At 47.9% G+C, this 15,808-nt stretch overlaps 1 protein-coding gene across 1 annotated transcript in view; it reads right to left on the reverse strand.

The window, feature by feature from the left end:
- Positions 1 to 15,808, reverse strand: part of CSMD1 (CUB and Sushi multiple domains 1) — a 1,871,580-nt gene that overhangs the window by 84,866 nt on the left and 1,770,906 nt on the right. The window contains 1 exon segment of the mRNA XM_072775779.1: positions 13,701 to 13,886. Within this exon segment, the coding sequence (XP_072631880.1) occupies positions 13,701 to 13,886 (186 nt within the window).

The following is a 15,808-nucleotide window of genomic DNA, read 5'->3' on the forward strand; positions in this document are numbered from 1 at the left end:
GCACTCGCACACGCCCTCGCACACAGACCCATTTTCTCTATCCTGCCGACATGTCAGTGACGACACAAAGTACTTCGCATTTTGCTCGAGAAACAGCAGCTTTCACGCTCGCCGCGAGTGAGTCAGAGCATCGCAGATGCATCCAGCCAGTGGCAAAGCAGGAAGGCCAGCAGTTGCTTTGCTTGGGATTCGCAGACGGCGACTGTATTCCCCTACACATGAAGCCCCTTGGCCTCCCGCCCCCATAAATTACAGGCCCTGACCATGCATCTGCTGGGAGAGGCCACCCAGCCCCGCCGAGCAGGGACGCAATGGCCATCTCCCTTCTAACCACAGGTGTCCCCCCTCCTACCCAATGCGGGTCAGGGCTTCTCATTACCAGGCTGGGTTCAAGCACATTTAATTACTTTGTAAAGTCACAATTAGATGCCATCGGAGTAAGATGAGCCTGCGAGTGTCCTTCCTACAGCGAGCTTTCGGCGAGCCGTTGAGCACCCGTCCTCACTGGACAGGGGAGGGGGCAGCTGGTGTCCGTTGTGGGGCCTCAGAAGCCAAAGAACCCGCAGCTTTGGCCGGATGAGCAGGAGCACGAGGTGTTGGGGAGGAAGCGCCTCCCGGGGGGGGTGGCGAGGTGAAGGCCGCCTTGCAGGGTCTGCGAGCAAGCCCTTCCCGGGGACTGGGCGGGAGCACCGGATCCTTACGGAAATGAGCCGGTTTGGGATTTTTGTTTTAACCAAATGCTTAGTGTGTGAGTTGTGTAGGGTGAGAATAGCGATTTAGCAAAGCATGAAACCACAGAGTTGTAAAAGCAAACTTTCTAGCAGGTGATTTATGGGTCACCTGAGAGCGATCAGCTTTTCACCATCACACACACAAAAAAAGGTCCGGACGCTTCAAAGCTCCTACCTGCCCCCTCCCCAGGATTCCCGATGGAATCCAAACCCTCAGAACGTTCTCACAGTCTGGTCCTGAAATTGCCACATTTCTTCTCCTTCTGGTGACTACGGCCTCTTTCAATTATGAACTTTTTTTGTAAAGCCTCTTGAGATCAGACATCTTTCTGCCCAGTGTTCTTAGGATTTTGCTGCTATGTTAGTTTTAATAAATATCCCTTAGTAGACTTGGACCCTCGAGCATTTACATGACTAACTGTGGCTGCGTCAACAACTAATATCCCGGCTCTGCCCATAGCTTAGAGCTAAACACCTGCCATGAGATCTGATCTCGGTGAGAAAACAGGAGCAATATTGAGTCAACCTCACCCGCGTAGTGATCCTGGCAACTGCTGTTCAGAATGGCTTGTGTTGTAGTTCTATAATCTCAGTTCCCTAGTGGAGCTACTTTCCTTTGATCACCTAAATGGCTTCCCTTTTAATTACAGCAAATGAGTCTAAACCGACCCCTAGACCCGAGGAAAGCGGCGCTGCTCACCTAAGTGCAGATGCACAACGCAAAATTCTGCTGCTTCGCCGTTTCATTTACTGCACTTTCAACAAGGGAATCCACAGCGGTGACGTCACCGACGGATCTCTCTTAAAAAGTTGGCTTTTCAGTTGCTTCTAAATACCCCTCAGAGGTTCTGGTTGTGGCTACGCGTCTTGCTTTTATTTGTATGTTTTATCAGTCCCGCTTTCTAGACTCATGGCCTCAGTAGGCACCCGTATCCAGCACGGAGCCAGCACCTAGTCAGCTCCTATCATGGGGAACATCCTTAGAGTTTTTTATGGAAAGACCGTCGTTTGCTTAAAAGCGTTTTATGCACTTGGTTAAGTAGTCTCTCCCATTTTCCCTACTGAGAATTGCCTCCTTGCATTGTTTCAAATAAGAATCTAACAACGCCTCCTGGGTAATTTGTAGGTTATGATGAGCGAGACCCCAAATCCTAAAATTACTGCACATAAAGTATCATTAATGCCATGAGAGCAGGACAGGAGCCCGTATGCTCTATTACGGAGGTAGACTGTACGGTCTGGGTTGGCATCTGCGTCAGGGGCCGTTCAGCTGCGGTAAAGCCTAATAGGAAACACCGTACGAATGGGTGGGGACGCCTGCCTTATTGGTCAGAGCCTCAATCCTTAATACTTTGGCTACAGGCTGGCACAGATCTAAAGGGAGCCAACAAAAGAGCGGGGAGCCATGGATGCTTCCAGAAAGTCGGCTGTGCGTTGCTGGAGAAGGGGGAGGAAGGCGCCCTGGATGCTGGTGCGTGAGAAGGCACAGCTCTAGGTTCAGCGTCGACGGAAGCGTCAGCTGCGTCCTCTGACTCCGGTTGGCACGATGGTGACGTCAGCACGGAATAAACGAGTTCTGCTTAGCTGCATTCCGCGTGCTAGGACCCCACACGAAAGGGTCACCTGGTGGGTGCATCACGGCCGAGCTCGCGAAGGGGCCGAACTGGAAACCATAGAACCTGCAGACTTCCTCCTTAGAGCAACCCCTAAATCGTTTCTAAATTCTTAACAGTTCAATGCATAACACCATATGTGGCACCAGGTTATTTTCTCCTTCGAAAGACTTCAGTGTGGGTGACGCACGTGCGGAAGCGTTCTTTTTGGGCAGCGCACGAACTGTGACATTTCAAGCAACCAGCATCACATCGTTTTGTGGGGGGAGGTATTTTGAGAACTCGTAGAGATAGAAATGCGTGTCCATGTTCCCATCTTCCCATAACTTTGGGTTTGCAATCATTATATGGAAGATAAAATGTCGATACTCCTATTTGGTGACGTTAATGAACTTCACCATCTGATGGAACGGGACAGGGTGATTATTAGTTCTGTACGGAATATTCAGAATGATCTCTAGTGCGTCATGTTGAACGCGCCCGTTCCTCAGATCTGTCGTATGAAACCCTGCACAAGTCCAGTGCGGACGATTGCTTTGCGTGTCAGGAAGTGCATTTGGCCGGAAAAGCCTCAACCGTCCCGCCTGAGGGGGTGAAAACCTCTCCTGTTCACGAGTCATTCTGGTCACATGGCAGCAACTTCGCAAAAAACAATTAAAAAAATGGTTCCCTTATGTGTTGCCTGACAGGGACCCTGATGTTCACTCCCCGGGAGCTTACGACACAGCCATGAGCCAGACGGACAAAAGCACCTGCCCCTGCACAGGTTACGCCTCTTAGAGATGAAGCGATTGAGTGTAACATCTCCCGATGATTCTTAGGAGCGACCCACGTGAGACCAGACCCAGATGTACCGCCCCGCACTTAAATGCCAGCCTTCTTTCTCACGTGTATCCGGGAGCCAAGGGGGACCCGTTCGTCACTCCCGTTCAACCTCACAAAGCCGGACGAGGCCACGTCCAGTCTCTGCAAATAAAATAACAGAAGCAGGAACATCACGGGGTCAAACACAGCGTGACCCGCAGTAAAGGACTGAGTCTGATCCGCTGTGACGTCTGAACTCCAACAGAGCAGCAAGATCCCAGAATGACATTTTCAAGAACAACATTTGTCTGACCCTTGAGTGCGGGCTGCAAACACCGCACCCGGGAGTGCAGATGACTGGGGCTGGGCACAGCGTGGGGGCTGCAAACACCGCACCCCAGGAACTCGTACGGTAGCTGGGGCTGGGCACTGTGTGGCGGCACCGGGAAGAGCTTCCACAGGCTGGCCACCAGGCCTCGCCGGCTCGGGGAGCACAAACCCGTCCTGCAAACCTGGGCACCCCGACCTCAAGGAGCAGAAACCGGCCGAGCTTGTAGCAGGCATTCCCCAACTGTGCATGGGCTCCCCTAAGGTATCAGGACCCGGCGTCGGGGGGTCTCGCACCCACCCCGGCCCTTCCCTGGGGTTGCGGAGGATCCGGGGCAGATCGTGGATCCGGCTCCTGCTGCCCGCGGTGGCTCCAAACCGTCCGTCTGGCCTGGCTCTCCAGATCTGGGACCGACACTGACTTGGGGGCAGGGATAGACCTGCACGTACCTCTTTTTTTTTTCTTTTAGCTTTAATATGCATGTTTAAAAAGTATGTACACACATGATGATTATGTGTTTGGATCAAGTGAGACAGGACTTGCCTTTCTCGGCTCTGCTGACTCCGCCATGGAGGTCCCCTGTCAACGCAGAGTTGCGCTGGACGGGCCAGGGCCAGACCCAGGGCTTCAGTCCCGACTCTGCCCCGGACCGACCGTGCAACCTGCAGTGGGGGGGGATTTCCCAGTTCTTGGGGCCCCCGGTCCCCATCTGCATCATGGGGATAAGAGTAGTGCCTCTAAGGTCCGTGAAAGGACTCAGAGCCCAAAAGCATGTCAAATGCTTATGCCGGTGTCTGGCCCGGGGGCGGCGGGGGCGGGGGTGGGGTGGAACCTCTGTGATGCCAGGCATAGGGCTGATCTCCTAACACAGAGGTTCAGGGACACGGTTTAGGATGAAACCACGTTCCTGAAGGTGCTGAATGTAAGGATGACGTGCATTCTACCCTGCACATGGGGTAACCCATAAAGACAACAGCATAAGCGATTTTTAGGCCACTTTCTGAGGGACTGAGTGGATAAATATATATCCCCCCAAACGTTTTATGTACAATATTCTTTCATATTTACCAGCACACAAGTTCATCACACATATATAAATGTGGACACACATAGGGACACACCGTATCCACGTATTTATGTGTGTGTGACATGAACATGGGCCTGCGATGCAGACATGTACACACACGCACGTGTGTTGAGTACATACATGTGCGTGTGTTGCATGTAGATGTGTGTCTGCACATTTGTATCCGTTGATGTGTACGTAGCTAGGCCGCCAAGTCACCAGGTAATTCATTTACATATGATCTTGGTTTTTCTTTTTTATTTATTTTATTTTATTATTTTATTTTATTTTATTATTTTATTTTATTTTATTTTATTCTATTTATTTATTTATTATTTTATTTTTAAAGATTTTTATTTATTTACTCATGAGAGACACAGAGAGAGAGAGAGAAGCAGACTCAGGCAGAGGGAGAAGCAGGCTCCATGCAGGGAGTCCGATATGGGACTCGATCCCGGGACCCCAGGATCACGCCCTGGGCCGAAGGCAGGTGCTGAACCGCTGAGCCACCGAAGGATCCCCTATTATTATTATTTTTTTTAATCTTGGTTTTTCTATGTCGCATAAAGCATGTGGTGACTCTGACTCGTGTTCCCTTTCCCGAAACCCACAGCCACGGCATTTGATCCCGTGACCCGCTCGTGGTGTCTGCACCTGGAAGGTCCCCGGTCAACTGCCCATGACTGACTAGCGTCCTAACACCTGCGACTGAAAGAGAAGGCCTCCGTGTTAGGATAAGGACTTGGGGTTCGTTTCTCACGAGCGGGTGGCCGAAGCGGTTCTGCTTTGTCCTCAACTCCAGGCGCATCGGGCTTACCTGCCGGCCCCGGGGTCCAGCCGCCCAGGCCGCACATCTCCCCTCATCCCCCCTCGTCCCCCCACAGCTGTCCCGCCCCCCGCGGGGCCCGCGTCCTCAGTGATCCAGAGTCCCCGTAAATAATTAAATGACAAGAAAGGAGCCGCGGCACCTGCCTTGGGGGTCTGCAGGATGGGGGGCGACTGAATCGGTGTCTTTAGGACGCCTTCCCTTCGGTGAGCCGGCCCACGGCCACAGCGGCCGGTCACGACAGTCACAACGCCTCAAAGCGCAAGTGCTCCCTTCTCCCAGGAGTCGGGGTTCTGACCTACACCGTGTTGCCGTCAGTAAAGAAACAAAATCGTGTCATGTGGACAAAAAACACGGAGGACGCGGCCCTGGGGAAACGAGCACCTCAGACTTCCACGGCGACCACATTTCCTGGCGCAGAGTACAGCTTTATGCTTCCTCCGTGCAATCCCTTGGATTTAAATTAAGTGAAGAAAACATCCCCCCTGCCACGGAACCCCCATCCCAAGATTAAATGGCTTTCCCAGTCTTTGGATACTAAACGACATAAATAAAATGTCCGATTCTCCCTTTTTTAAGATCTAACAGACAACAGACAGATGAGAAAGACTTGAAGGTTTGTAATGATACTTAGAAAATTTGGGGGTGATTTTCTATTTTGTTAGAAAAATTATGTGTATCATCTGTGTTACTGAATCACAGTCAGTATAATAAAAGTTTTAAAATGCAAATGGAGGATCCCTGGGTGGCTCAGCGGTTGAGCATCTGCCTTCAGCCCAGGGCGTGACCCCGGGGTCCCGAGATCGAGTCCCACGTCGGGCTCCCTGCATGGAGCCTGCTTTTCCCTCTGCCTGTGTCTCTTGTGAATAAGTAAAAGCCTTTAAAAAAATAAATAAAATAAATAAAATAAAATAAAATAAAATAAAATAAAATAAAATAAAATAAAATAAATAAAATGCAAACGGGCTTCTTCCCATTTCACAACCATTTAAATGAACACACTGTAACTTCTCTATCTTGGGATCCTCACTTGTAGTTAAGAAATAATTTTGTGATTTGTTTTTTTTTAATTGTAACTTTAAAGCAATTGTCCATCTAGAATATGCATTTTGAGACAAAAAAATTCAAAAGCATGTGTAAACCAGCCCCCTTCTGTGTGTAACATACGGTTCACATCCGCACAAAACAGCGCTCTTAACTGATGCAGCACGTGCCCTCACACCGCCAACGGCCCCTCGTTCCTGACTTTTCTAGAAAATTTTAGACCTGAATGTACATCATCCTTGAAATCATCTGGTTCTAGTACCTATCCTCAAGCAAAAGGTGGCTCCCTCACATCCCGTCAGCTAATGCTTTCCAGAACGCGGACCCGCTGGGCCGTCGCGGCACCCCTCTTCCTGTCTCGTGCGCAGCTTTACAACACGCAGGGCTCACCGCGGCGCTCACTGGTGAGCGAGGCTCCCAGGGGCAGAGGGCCTGGGAGCTGGAGCAGGGCCCCTGCCCAGGTGTGTTGCAGCCAAACCCCCACTGGCGACACCGACCAGCTTCCCAACCAGGGCCTCTGAGGTTCTCATCTGCCCAGATGACAGGTGCACACCTCGTAGAGTGAACGGGGTCATCTGTGGGAAGGTTCTGGAATACAGCCTGGAAGACCGTGGGTGTCTGGGGCTGGTCCTCAAAGAGCTCTTCGTCTCTGCGGCACGAACACCCAACATGCGTGCACAGAACCTGAGCTGGTCAGGTTGCAAGTCGGATTGTCCCTAATATCCGAGCTCGGTCTGCGCTGGTGGGAGGAGACTTAGGCAGGTGGGGGGTGACTTGGGGCGCAGGTGGCACTGCCGTGGCCCCGTGTGGGCGTGGACACCGTGTTCCCCAGGCGGGGCTTGCGGGACCTGAGGGGGTGGGCGTGGGGCAGCAAGAGGGGAAGACAGAAGGAAGGCCCGTGTGGACGCCCATCTGCGGGCGGAAGGGAGCTGGGCATGTGCTCGGACCCGCGGCCTCCTCGGCTCCGACTCTTCCTCTGCTGTTCCTTTTTGTCCCAACCTCTGGGCACGTCTCGGAGCTAGGAAGACATTCAGTTCGCCACTCCTTACACGCTTCCCCACTCAGCAGGAAAGCCAGCTCCCTACCGAGCGGGTCTAGCACAGGCTGCGGCTGCTCAGAGCCTTGGCTTCATGCTGCCCTGCGATGTGGCCCCTGCCCGGCCTGGGAGCGCCGCACATCGCTGTGCTCTGAGAAGGCCCAAGTGTCCCTACCCAGTCAGGGTCGCCACACAGCCCTCCCGGGGCGGTAGGGGACGCCAACAGGGCCGGGGCCGTGCCCCTGACGCTTCCCTCGGTGCTTGTGTAACCACCAATCAACTTTACATGGTGGCAAATTGCAGATTTGCTTCTTATTAAATCAATAAGACGAGGAAAGCAATACTGTCTCCATAGTTTGGTTGTTATAACTGAACGATGTAGCACAGACGACAGCGTCCAGTCATTACCGCTATTTCCTTAAACCACGCGTTCATCCGGCAGAGGGCCTGCTCCTCCGGAAAGGCGACTCCATCTACACCTCACCTCTTCCTGCTATGATTGCATCAGGCCATTGGTCTAAGGTCCTGCCTTTGCGGAGACTCCAAAGGGCACAGGCTTGTCTCGTTGACCATCCTATGCCAGTGGTCACAAGCCAGACGTCCTCACGGAGCACACATCACCGAACCCTGGATGGACGAGCTCACGTGCACACAGCACCTCCCCGTAGCAGTGAATTCTTTGGCCCCCTGTGCCCAGGGGAGCACCACACGCACTTCCTCCGTGGGATCCAAAGCATTTTGTCTGCTTTCCTATTTTTGAAATGCTCAGCTTCTTTCTCTACCCCCAACTAAAGACTTAGAAAGCTATACTGTGCCTCTTTTCCTCCGGAGTCTGACATAGCCGGCTCTTCACGCTGGAGTTTTCTGATGGCAGCCCATTTATCGCCAAATATAAACCACCTGCATTGGCATTCCGGAGACCAAGCTGTAAAGCAGAGTTGAAAATCTGGGTGTGCATAATTGCTTAACCCAGTAAGGTATGGCCTTAGCACTGAAATGTGGCTCGTACATAAAAAAATAGTTTGCGCTTGTACACAAGGCATCCGGTCCAGCACATGTTCACGATGAAATGATGCAACATCACAGTGACATACGATGGGTTCCTGCTCACTGTGTCGATCTGTGGAGTGGCAGGCACATATGTGAGGTAGCCTTTAATTAATCCAAGAGAATGCCTTAAAAAAGTTAAAATGGAGTGCCAAACAAACAAAAAAAAACTGCCACTTTGACTGAATGTCTGTGATCTCCAATAAGCTGGATTATCTTTAGGAAAAATCATGGCCTCAAAATTTTTCTGTATTAGGACACCTCAGTGGCTCAGTGGTTGAGCCTTTGGCTCAGGGCGTGACCCCAGGGTCCTGGGATCGAGTCCTGCATCGGGCTCCCTGCAGGGACCCTGCTTCTCCCTCTGCCTGTGTCTCTGCCTCTCTCTATGTCTGTCATGAATAAATAAATAAATAAATAAACAAATAAATAAATAAATAAAATCTTTAAAATAAAATTTCCCTATAGCTTTAAAGATCATGAAAGTTATCTGTGCCCATCAGGGCATTTTCAATAAAATCAATTATATCCCTAGAAATACTTACAACCAAAATCAAGATTGATTTTGTAGGATACTGGAAAATATTCTTCCAACTAAATTTTCAAATTGTTGCATTTGTATTAAATACATTTTTTTTGGGGGGGAAGGTGTCATTTTATATTCCATTCTAACTAAACAAAAACAGAAGTGAGAAGTCAGTGTGATATTGGCAAAAAAAAAAAAAAAAAGACACATAGATGGATGGAGCAGAATGTTAAACCCAGAAATAGACCCTCTAAAACATAGTAAACTGATCTTTGGAAAAGGAGCAAAAAGCAGTTCAAATGGAGCAAAGACTCTCAACAGATCACATTAGAACAACCAGACGTCCCCATGCCAAGATGAATAGAAGTGCAGACCTTACACCTGTCACAAAGATTGCTTTGAATTGGATCAAAGACCCAAATGTAAAGTATAAAACTCCTAGGAGGTAACATAGGAAAAAATCTAGGTGACCCCTTACTGGGTGGATAACTCTTTAAGTACGACACCAAAGTCGTGTTCCACGAAAGAATGAATCGGTAAGTTGTACTCCATTAAAATCGAAAACTCCTGTTCTGCGAAAGACAGCACCAAGGGAGGGAGAAGACAAGCCACAGGCTGGGAGGAAATGCTGGGAAAAGGCATCTCTGATGAAGGACTGGCAGCCAAAATGTGCAAAGAACCCTTAAAACTCAACAGTAAGGCGAACATCTTGATGAAAAGCGGGCAAAAGCCCTACACAGAAACCTCGCCAAAGAAGGCGGACAGGTGACGAGCACATGGATGGGTGCCCCTCATCGTACGTCATCAGGAGCTGCAAACTAAAACCACAAGCTGATACCCCTGCCGCCATATGAGGGTGACTAAAATCCAGAACGCTGATTGCACCAAATGCTGACGAGGATGTGGAGCGACAAGGACTCTCACCCGGTGCTCGTAGAATGCAAAACGTGCAGCCACTCTGGAGGGCAGGTCGACAGTCTCTTTGCAAACTAAACATCCTCTTACCATATGACCCGACAATCATACTTTTGGGTATTTATTCAAAGGAGTTGAGAGCCTATGCCCACAAAACAGCTACACCCAAATGCTTATAGGCGCTGTGTCCCTTGTGTCCTTCAGTAGGGGGAACGGTTGAACCGCAGTCCATCCAGATGATGAAATATTATGCAGAACCAAAAAGAAATGAGCTTTTAAGTCATGAAAAGACATAGAGGAGCCCTTAACGCATACCACAAAGTGAAAAAAAAAAAAAAGAAAACATTCTGAAAAGATTACATAGTGTATAATTCCAACTATATGATGTTCTGGAAAAGGCAAAACTGTGGAGACAGGAAAGGAAGATCGCCAGGGGGTTTCCAGGTGCTGAGGGGCAGGGGAGACAACAGGCAGAACAAGACAGTTTTTAGGGCCGTGAAATATCTGTATGATACTATCATGGCGGATATACGTATTTATCCATTTATCCAAACGCACAGAAAGTATGATGCCAAGAATGAACCCTAATGGGGCAGCCCGGGGCGCTCAGCGCTTTAGCACCGCCTTCAGCCCAGGGTGTGATCCTCGAGACCTGGGATTGAGTCCCGAATCGGGCTCCCTGCATGGAGCCTGCTTCTCCCTCTGCCTGGGTCTCCGCCTCTCTCTCTCTCATATGCATAAATAAATTTTAAAAAATCTTAAAAAAAAAAAAGAATGAACCCTAATGTACTGCTATGAACTTTGGGTCATAATGACGTATCAAAACAGGTTCATCCCTTGTACCAAACAAGCTTCTCCATCTGTTGGTGGGAAATGTTGACAATGGGCGGGGAGGGGCACGGGGAGGGGAAATCTCTACATTTCCTGCTCATTGTTCCTATAAACCTGAAGTTGTTCTAAAAACAAAAACGAAAACATTTTCATCATTTACGTAGTTACCTTGCCATTGATCACATCTTTCTCAGACACTATGCAAATTCTAAATGGCTTTGCCTTTAAAACCTAGCACATACCTGACATTTTTTTATTTTTTTATTTTATTTTATTTTATTTATTTTATTTTATTTTATTATTTTATTTTATTTATTTTATTTTATTATTTTATTTTATTTTATTTTTATTTTTTTATAAATTTATTTTTTATTGGTGTTCAGTTTGCCAACATATAGAATAACACCCAGTGGTCATCCATTTTAAACATAGTGCTCAGAGAACTTAAGACAAAATGAAAAACCCTGATGCCTGTTTTACATCCAAGACTGGTTACCACAGGATCCCTGAAAATCAGACCCAGACATTAGGATTTCTAACGCTCCGTACGTGAACTTATGTGTAACCAGCGTGCCAAAGGGATACATGATGAAGAGGGCACAGGGTTTAGAACCAGAGAGAATGGAATTCGACCCTAACTCTGCAGACGAGTAGCCTCTCCTTCCTTGGGAAGGCCGTGTGTGGTCCTCCCGGCTCAGAGCAGTCAGCAGATTCACAGATAAGCAGTTGGAGACACACGGCAAGTAGTAGACACTTTACATTGACAAGGGTCAGTAATAATAAAAAAAAAACACTGTTGGTGGGAATGTGACCTGGTGCAGCCACTCTGGAAAACTGTGTGGAGGTTCCTCAGAGAGTTAAAAATAGACCTGCCCTATGACCCAGCAATTGCACTGTTGGGGATTTACCCCAAAGATACAGATGCAGGGAAATGCCGGGACACCTGCACCCCGATGTGTATAGCAGGAATGTCCACAATAGCCACACTGTGGAAGGAGCCTCGGTGTCCATCGACAGATGATGGATAGAGAAGCTGTGGTCTCTGTATACAGTGGGATAGTCCTCAGCCATTAGAAATGACAAATACCCACCATTTGCTTCAACGTGGAGGGACCTGGAGGGTATTATGCTGAGTGAAGTAAGTCAGTCGGAGAAGGACAAACATTATATGGTCTCATTCATTTGGGGAATATAAATAATAGTGAAAGGGAATAGAAGGGAAGGGAGAAGAAATGTGTGGGAAATATCAGGACGGGAGACAGAACATGAAGACTCCTAACTCTGGGAAACGAACTAGGGGTGGCGGAAGGGGAGGAGGGCGGGGGGTGGGGGTGACTGGGTGACAGGCACTGAGGGGGTCACTCGACGGGATGAGCACTGGGTATTATTCTGTATGTTGGCAAATTGAACACCAATAAAAAATAAATTTATTATTAAAACAAAACAAAACAAAATGAAACAACGAAAAAAAAAAAGGGTCAGTAATAACAACCCCGAGGCTGTGTGCTAGGTGAGTGGTGTCTTCAACGCCTAGGAAATTGTGCCCATGATGAGGAGCCCAAAACATATAGTTATTGCCGTCTCTGGGTTTAAGCTCTCATTCTTAGAGCATAATTTTATCAAGGATCAGATTTAAAAACCTACGGATGTTACTACCCGAGCTTCCTGTACTATCTCTTAGTCATAATAGAACAGTACTTAATTCAATAAAAAGATAACTGAGAAGTGTCGCTATTGTCTCAATCGTATCTCACGGCCACTCCAGAAAAGCAACAATTACCTGCAAACCATAAATAAACAAACAAACAAACAAACAAATAAATAAATAAATGAAGTAAACGATCACAAGGAAAGCAAGAACTATGAAGGAAAGTCAATTATATCCTGTAAACATTTACGTGTTCATAGTGAAGGAGCTTAAATAATTTTATTTTATTTAATTTAATTTATTTATTTATTTATTTATTTTTTAAATAATTTTAATATGACCAAAATACCAAAGGCAAAAAGAGGTCAACAAAGTAGTTTTATAATCGAGGATCACATGGAAATGTTTTCTTTTTTTTCAAAGATTGTAAAAGCAAAAATATTGTATGTGTAGCAATAGTATATAGTTTTCCGTTTTCACGAAGTAGCCAGTTAGACTATTTCCAGTGCAAGGCGAGTTCTAATACAGCCACGATGAGGATCTTGGTGCACATCGTGTGTGTGTGAACTTTTGTTCTCTTTGGCTCTGCAGTACGGGCCAGATCGTTATTTTTTAAGACAACATCGGGCCCAAACTTCTGACCCTTTTAGGAATAGTATTATGAACCATAAAGAGCTTCCCAGGAAACTTCCTCCTCTTCACAGGTCCATCACCCATTATTAAGCACCAATGTATTATGTAGATTTATTAAGCACCAGCGTATTACGCAGAGTGGGTGACGTACCAGGAAGGGAGCCACTGCCTCTAACCTCAAGGGATTTGCAAAGACGTGGGAGGCGAACAGGAGGCTCGTGATGGACGACGTGTTAATATTTTGCGTAGGGAGCCATGGCCGCATGTGTCTCAACAGCCTTTGGACTTATCTACCCGAATTGCAAGTGACAGTGTCGCCATGGTTTGCTGTATAAACCACAAGGTCTAGATCCTCATGGAACCGACATGATTCTATCTGACCAGCTTTCAAGAATGCTGAGCTTATTTTATATGGTTGGAGTATTCTCTGCGGAATAGATTGGTTTTACTTTTTTATGTTATTTACCTTATTTTATTTATTTATTTATTTTTAGTGTCTTCAAACACTTTGGTTCTAGCATTACCAGGATGCAAGAGACCGAGGCCTCACACGCTGTGGAGGAGGGTCTCTGCGCTTTGGGGTCCGGAGCGCTCACCCGTGACCCTCGCTCCTAATTAAGTCGGCCAAGACGTGCAAAGGCACGTGGACACTCACGTTTACACGCCAGAGGCTTCCCCGTGTTGTTCCATAGCCCGTCCTCCCGGCACACGGCCGCTGCCTGCTGGCCCGCCTCCAGCTGGAAGCCCTCGCTGCATTCGTACGTCACTCTGCTGTCCAGCGTGAACTCGCTGCCCGCAAAGGAACCGTTTCCTGGGGACTCCGGGATTCCGCAGGACACCGCTGGGAAGAAAAGGCGCAGATGCGGTTAGTCTGCAAGGCTCTCCCGCCTTCCCTCGTCCTGCTCGCACGTTCCATCTGCTGGACGTTTATGTCTAACGGGGGGCACAAGTGCACCCACTTTCCAAGTTTTAAAGATTCGGGTTTTAACGATAAGCGTTCGTGAGAAGCTGTGGAAAACTGCTCGGAAAGGAACGTCTGTGTGGCCACCATCCCCGGAGGTAAGCCTGGCCGTGCGGTGCCGCTTAAGGACACCGCGGTGCTCGCAACCGCACAGCGTCGTGCTTTGTGCCCAACCTAGTGTGGCAAAGACAGGATGGAACCATCATCTGTACCGTCACAGAACCTACGGACGCCTTGATGCTGAGATTCCTCAGGAGTCAGGACTGAAGTAAGCTGTCTAGCCTCCCCCGATGTGCACCTCCCCACCCCACCCCCCACAGCATCCTCCGCAAAGCCCCCCGCAGGTCCACGGAAGGCAAGTCCCTCAGCCAAGGCCATGGATGCCTGCACCATCACAGTCTCTGTTATTTGACAAATTACCTGTAGGGGGATCTAAAACCCAGGGGGACAAAGGGAAGGCCCAGCCCTACGGGTGCTAGGCACATCTGCCTGCGTGCGAGGCCACGCAAGAGGGGGATGAAGGAAGCCCACGTGACCGAAAGACAAGGAAGATGGAGGGAGATTTCGGGGTGAATGCATCTCCTAGCTCCAATCCAGACTTACCTACTATGAGACAGAAAGAGACAAAACAAACAAACACAAGACACCTCTCAAGTGAAACGACTAGAAGTTACCGTAAAGGAACAAAATGGTAAAGGGGACCAAGGGATGGAGAGTAACGCCCCATGACAGGTAGAGCATGCAGGGGCACCTGTCAAAGGAAACTTTCCCGATAACTAGAGTGATGGCCTCCGTTTGCTCAATCAATATTCAAGGTGTTATTCACCTCGTGGATTTTATTTTATTTTATTTTTATTTATTTATTTATTTTTTACCTCGTGGATTTTAAACTTGGGTAATTAAGAATTCTTTTCCACACCACTTCCAATGAGAAGACACGTGTAGCCTGTTAGAGTTGGAAGGATGCGATGAAAGACTCCATAAGAAATCATAGTTTTAGAAATGACAAAAACTGGCAGTCAGAAAATTAAGACGACTTGCCCAGGGTATCGGAGCGACCTGTGACTCCCACCTGAGACCACTTTCTATTCTACAAGAGCCCCAGAGAGGAGCGCACTGGGCTAACTACCTTGGTTCGCTCGGAGTCTTTTGGTTGTTGTTCCGTTCTTTGTTTCTATAGTACGTTCTTGAAAAAATGCAATAGAGGATTATGAAAAAGGTAAAAAAGAAAAATAAATGTTGTGGCAGATAAAAATCAAAGCTCTAGAAACTCCCAAGTACTCAAATTTATCTTGGGCTTAAATTCCTAATCAGCTATTTCAACCATCCAAAATACTAGATACATAGAGACAGAGATAGAGAGATAGAGATAGAGATACAGGTAATATAGGTATATTTGAAGGATTCTATAATAAAAATTTGCAGTAGATCGGAAATAAAATAGTTAGACATATAGACACGATTTTGGACAAAGAATTCAAAATAATTAATGACCTCCGGCTTTCCAAAGCCATTGCTTTATTGAGGCAATGTGTCAAGTATTAGCAAAATGTTCATCTTGACTTATTGAATGCAGTGCATTCATTTGCAATTGGATCCCTCAGGATCACCAACCTCTTGTTTCTTCACCAATTCCTCGCAGATTTCACTCAAATCTCAATTTCATTCTCACAAACCTTAATTTCTCTCCCACCTGCTGGAGCATGCCCAGTGCCCAGCTTCCTTCTAGCTCTCGTTTGGGGTGAGTGCGAGCAAAATGGCATTTCTCTGGCAGGAGATATTCTACAAATACCCATGAAACT

This window comes from Canis lupus, chromosome 15 (genome assembly GCF_048164855.1).
Source record: "Canis lupus baileyi chromosome 15, mCanLup2.hap1, whole genome shotgun sequence".
NCBI classification, from domain to species: Eukaryota; Metazoa; Chordata; class Mammalia; order Carnivora; family Canidae; genus Canis; species Canis lupus.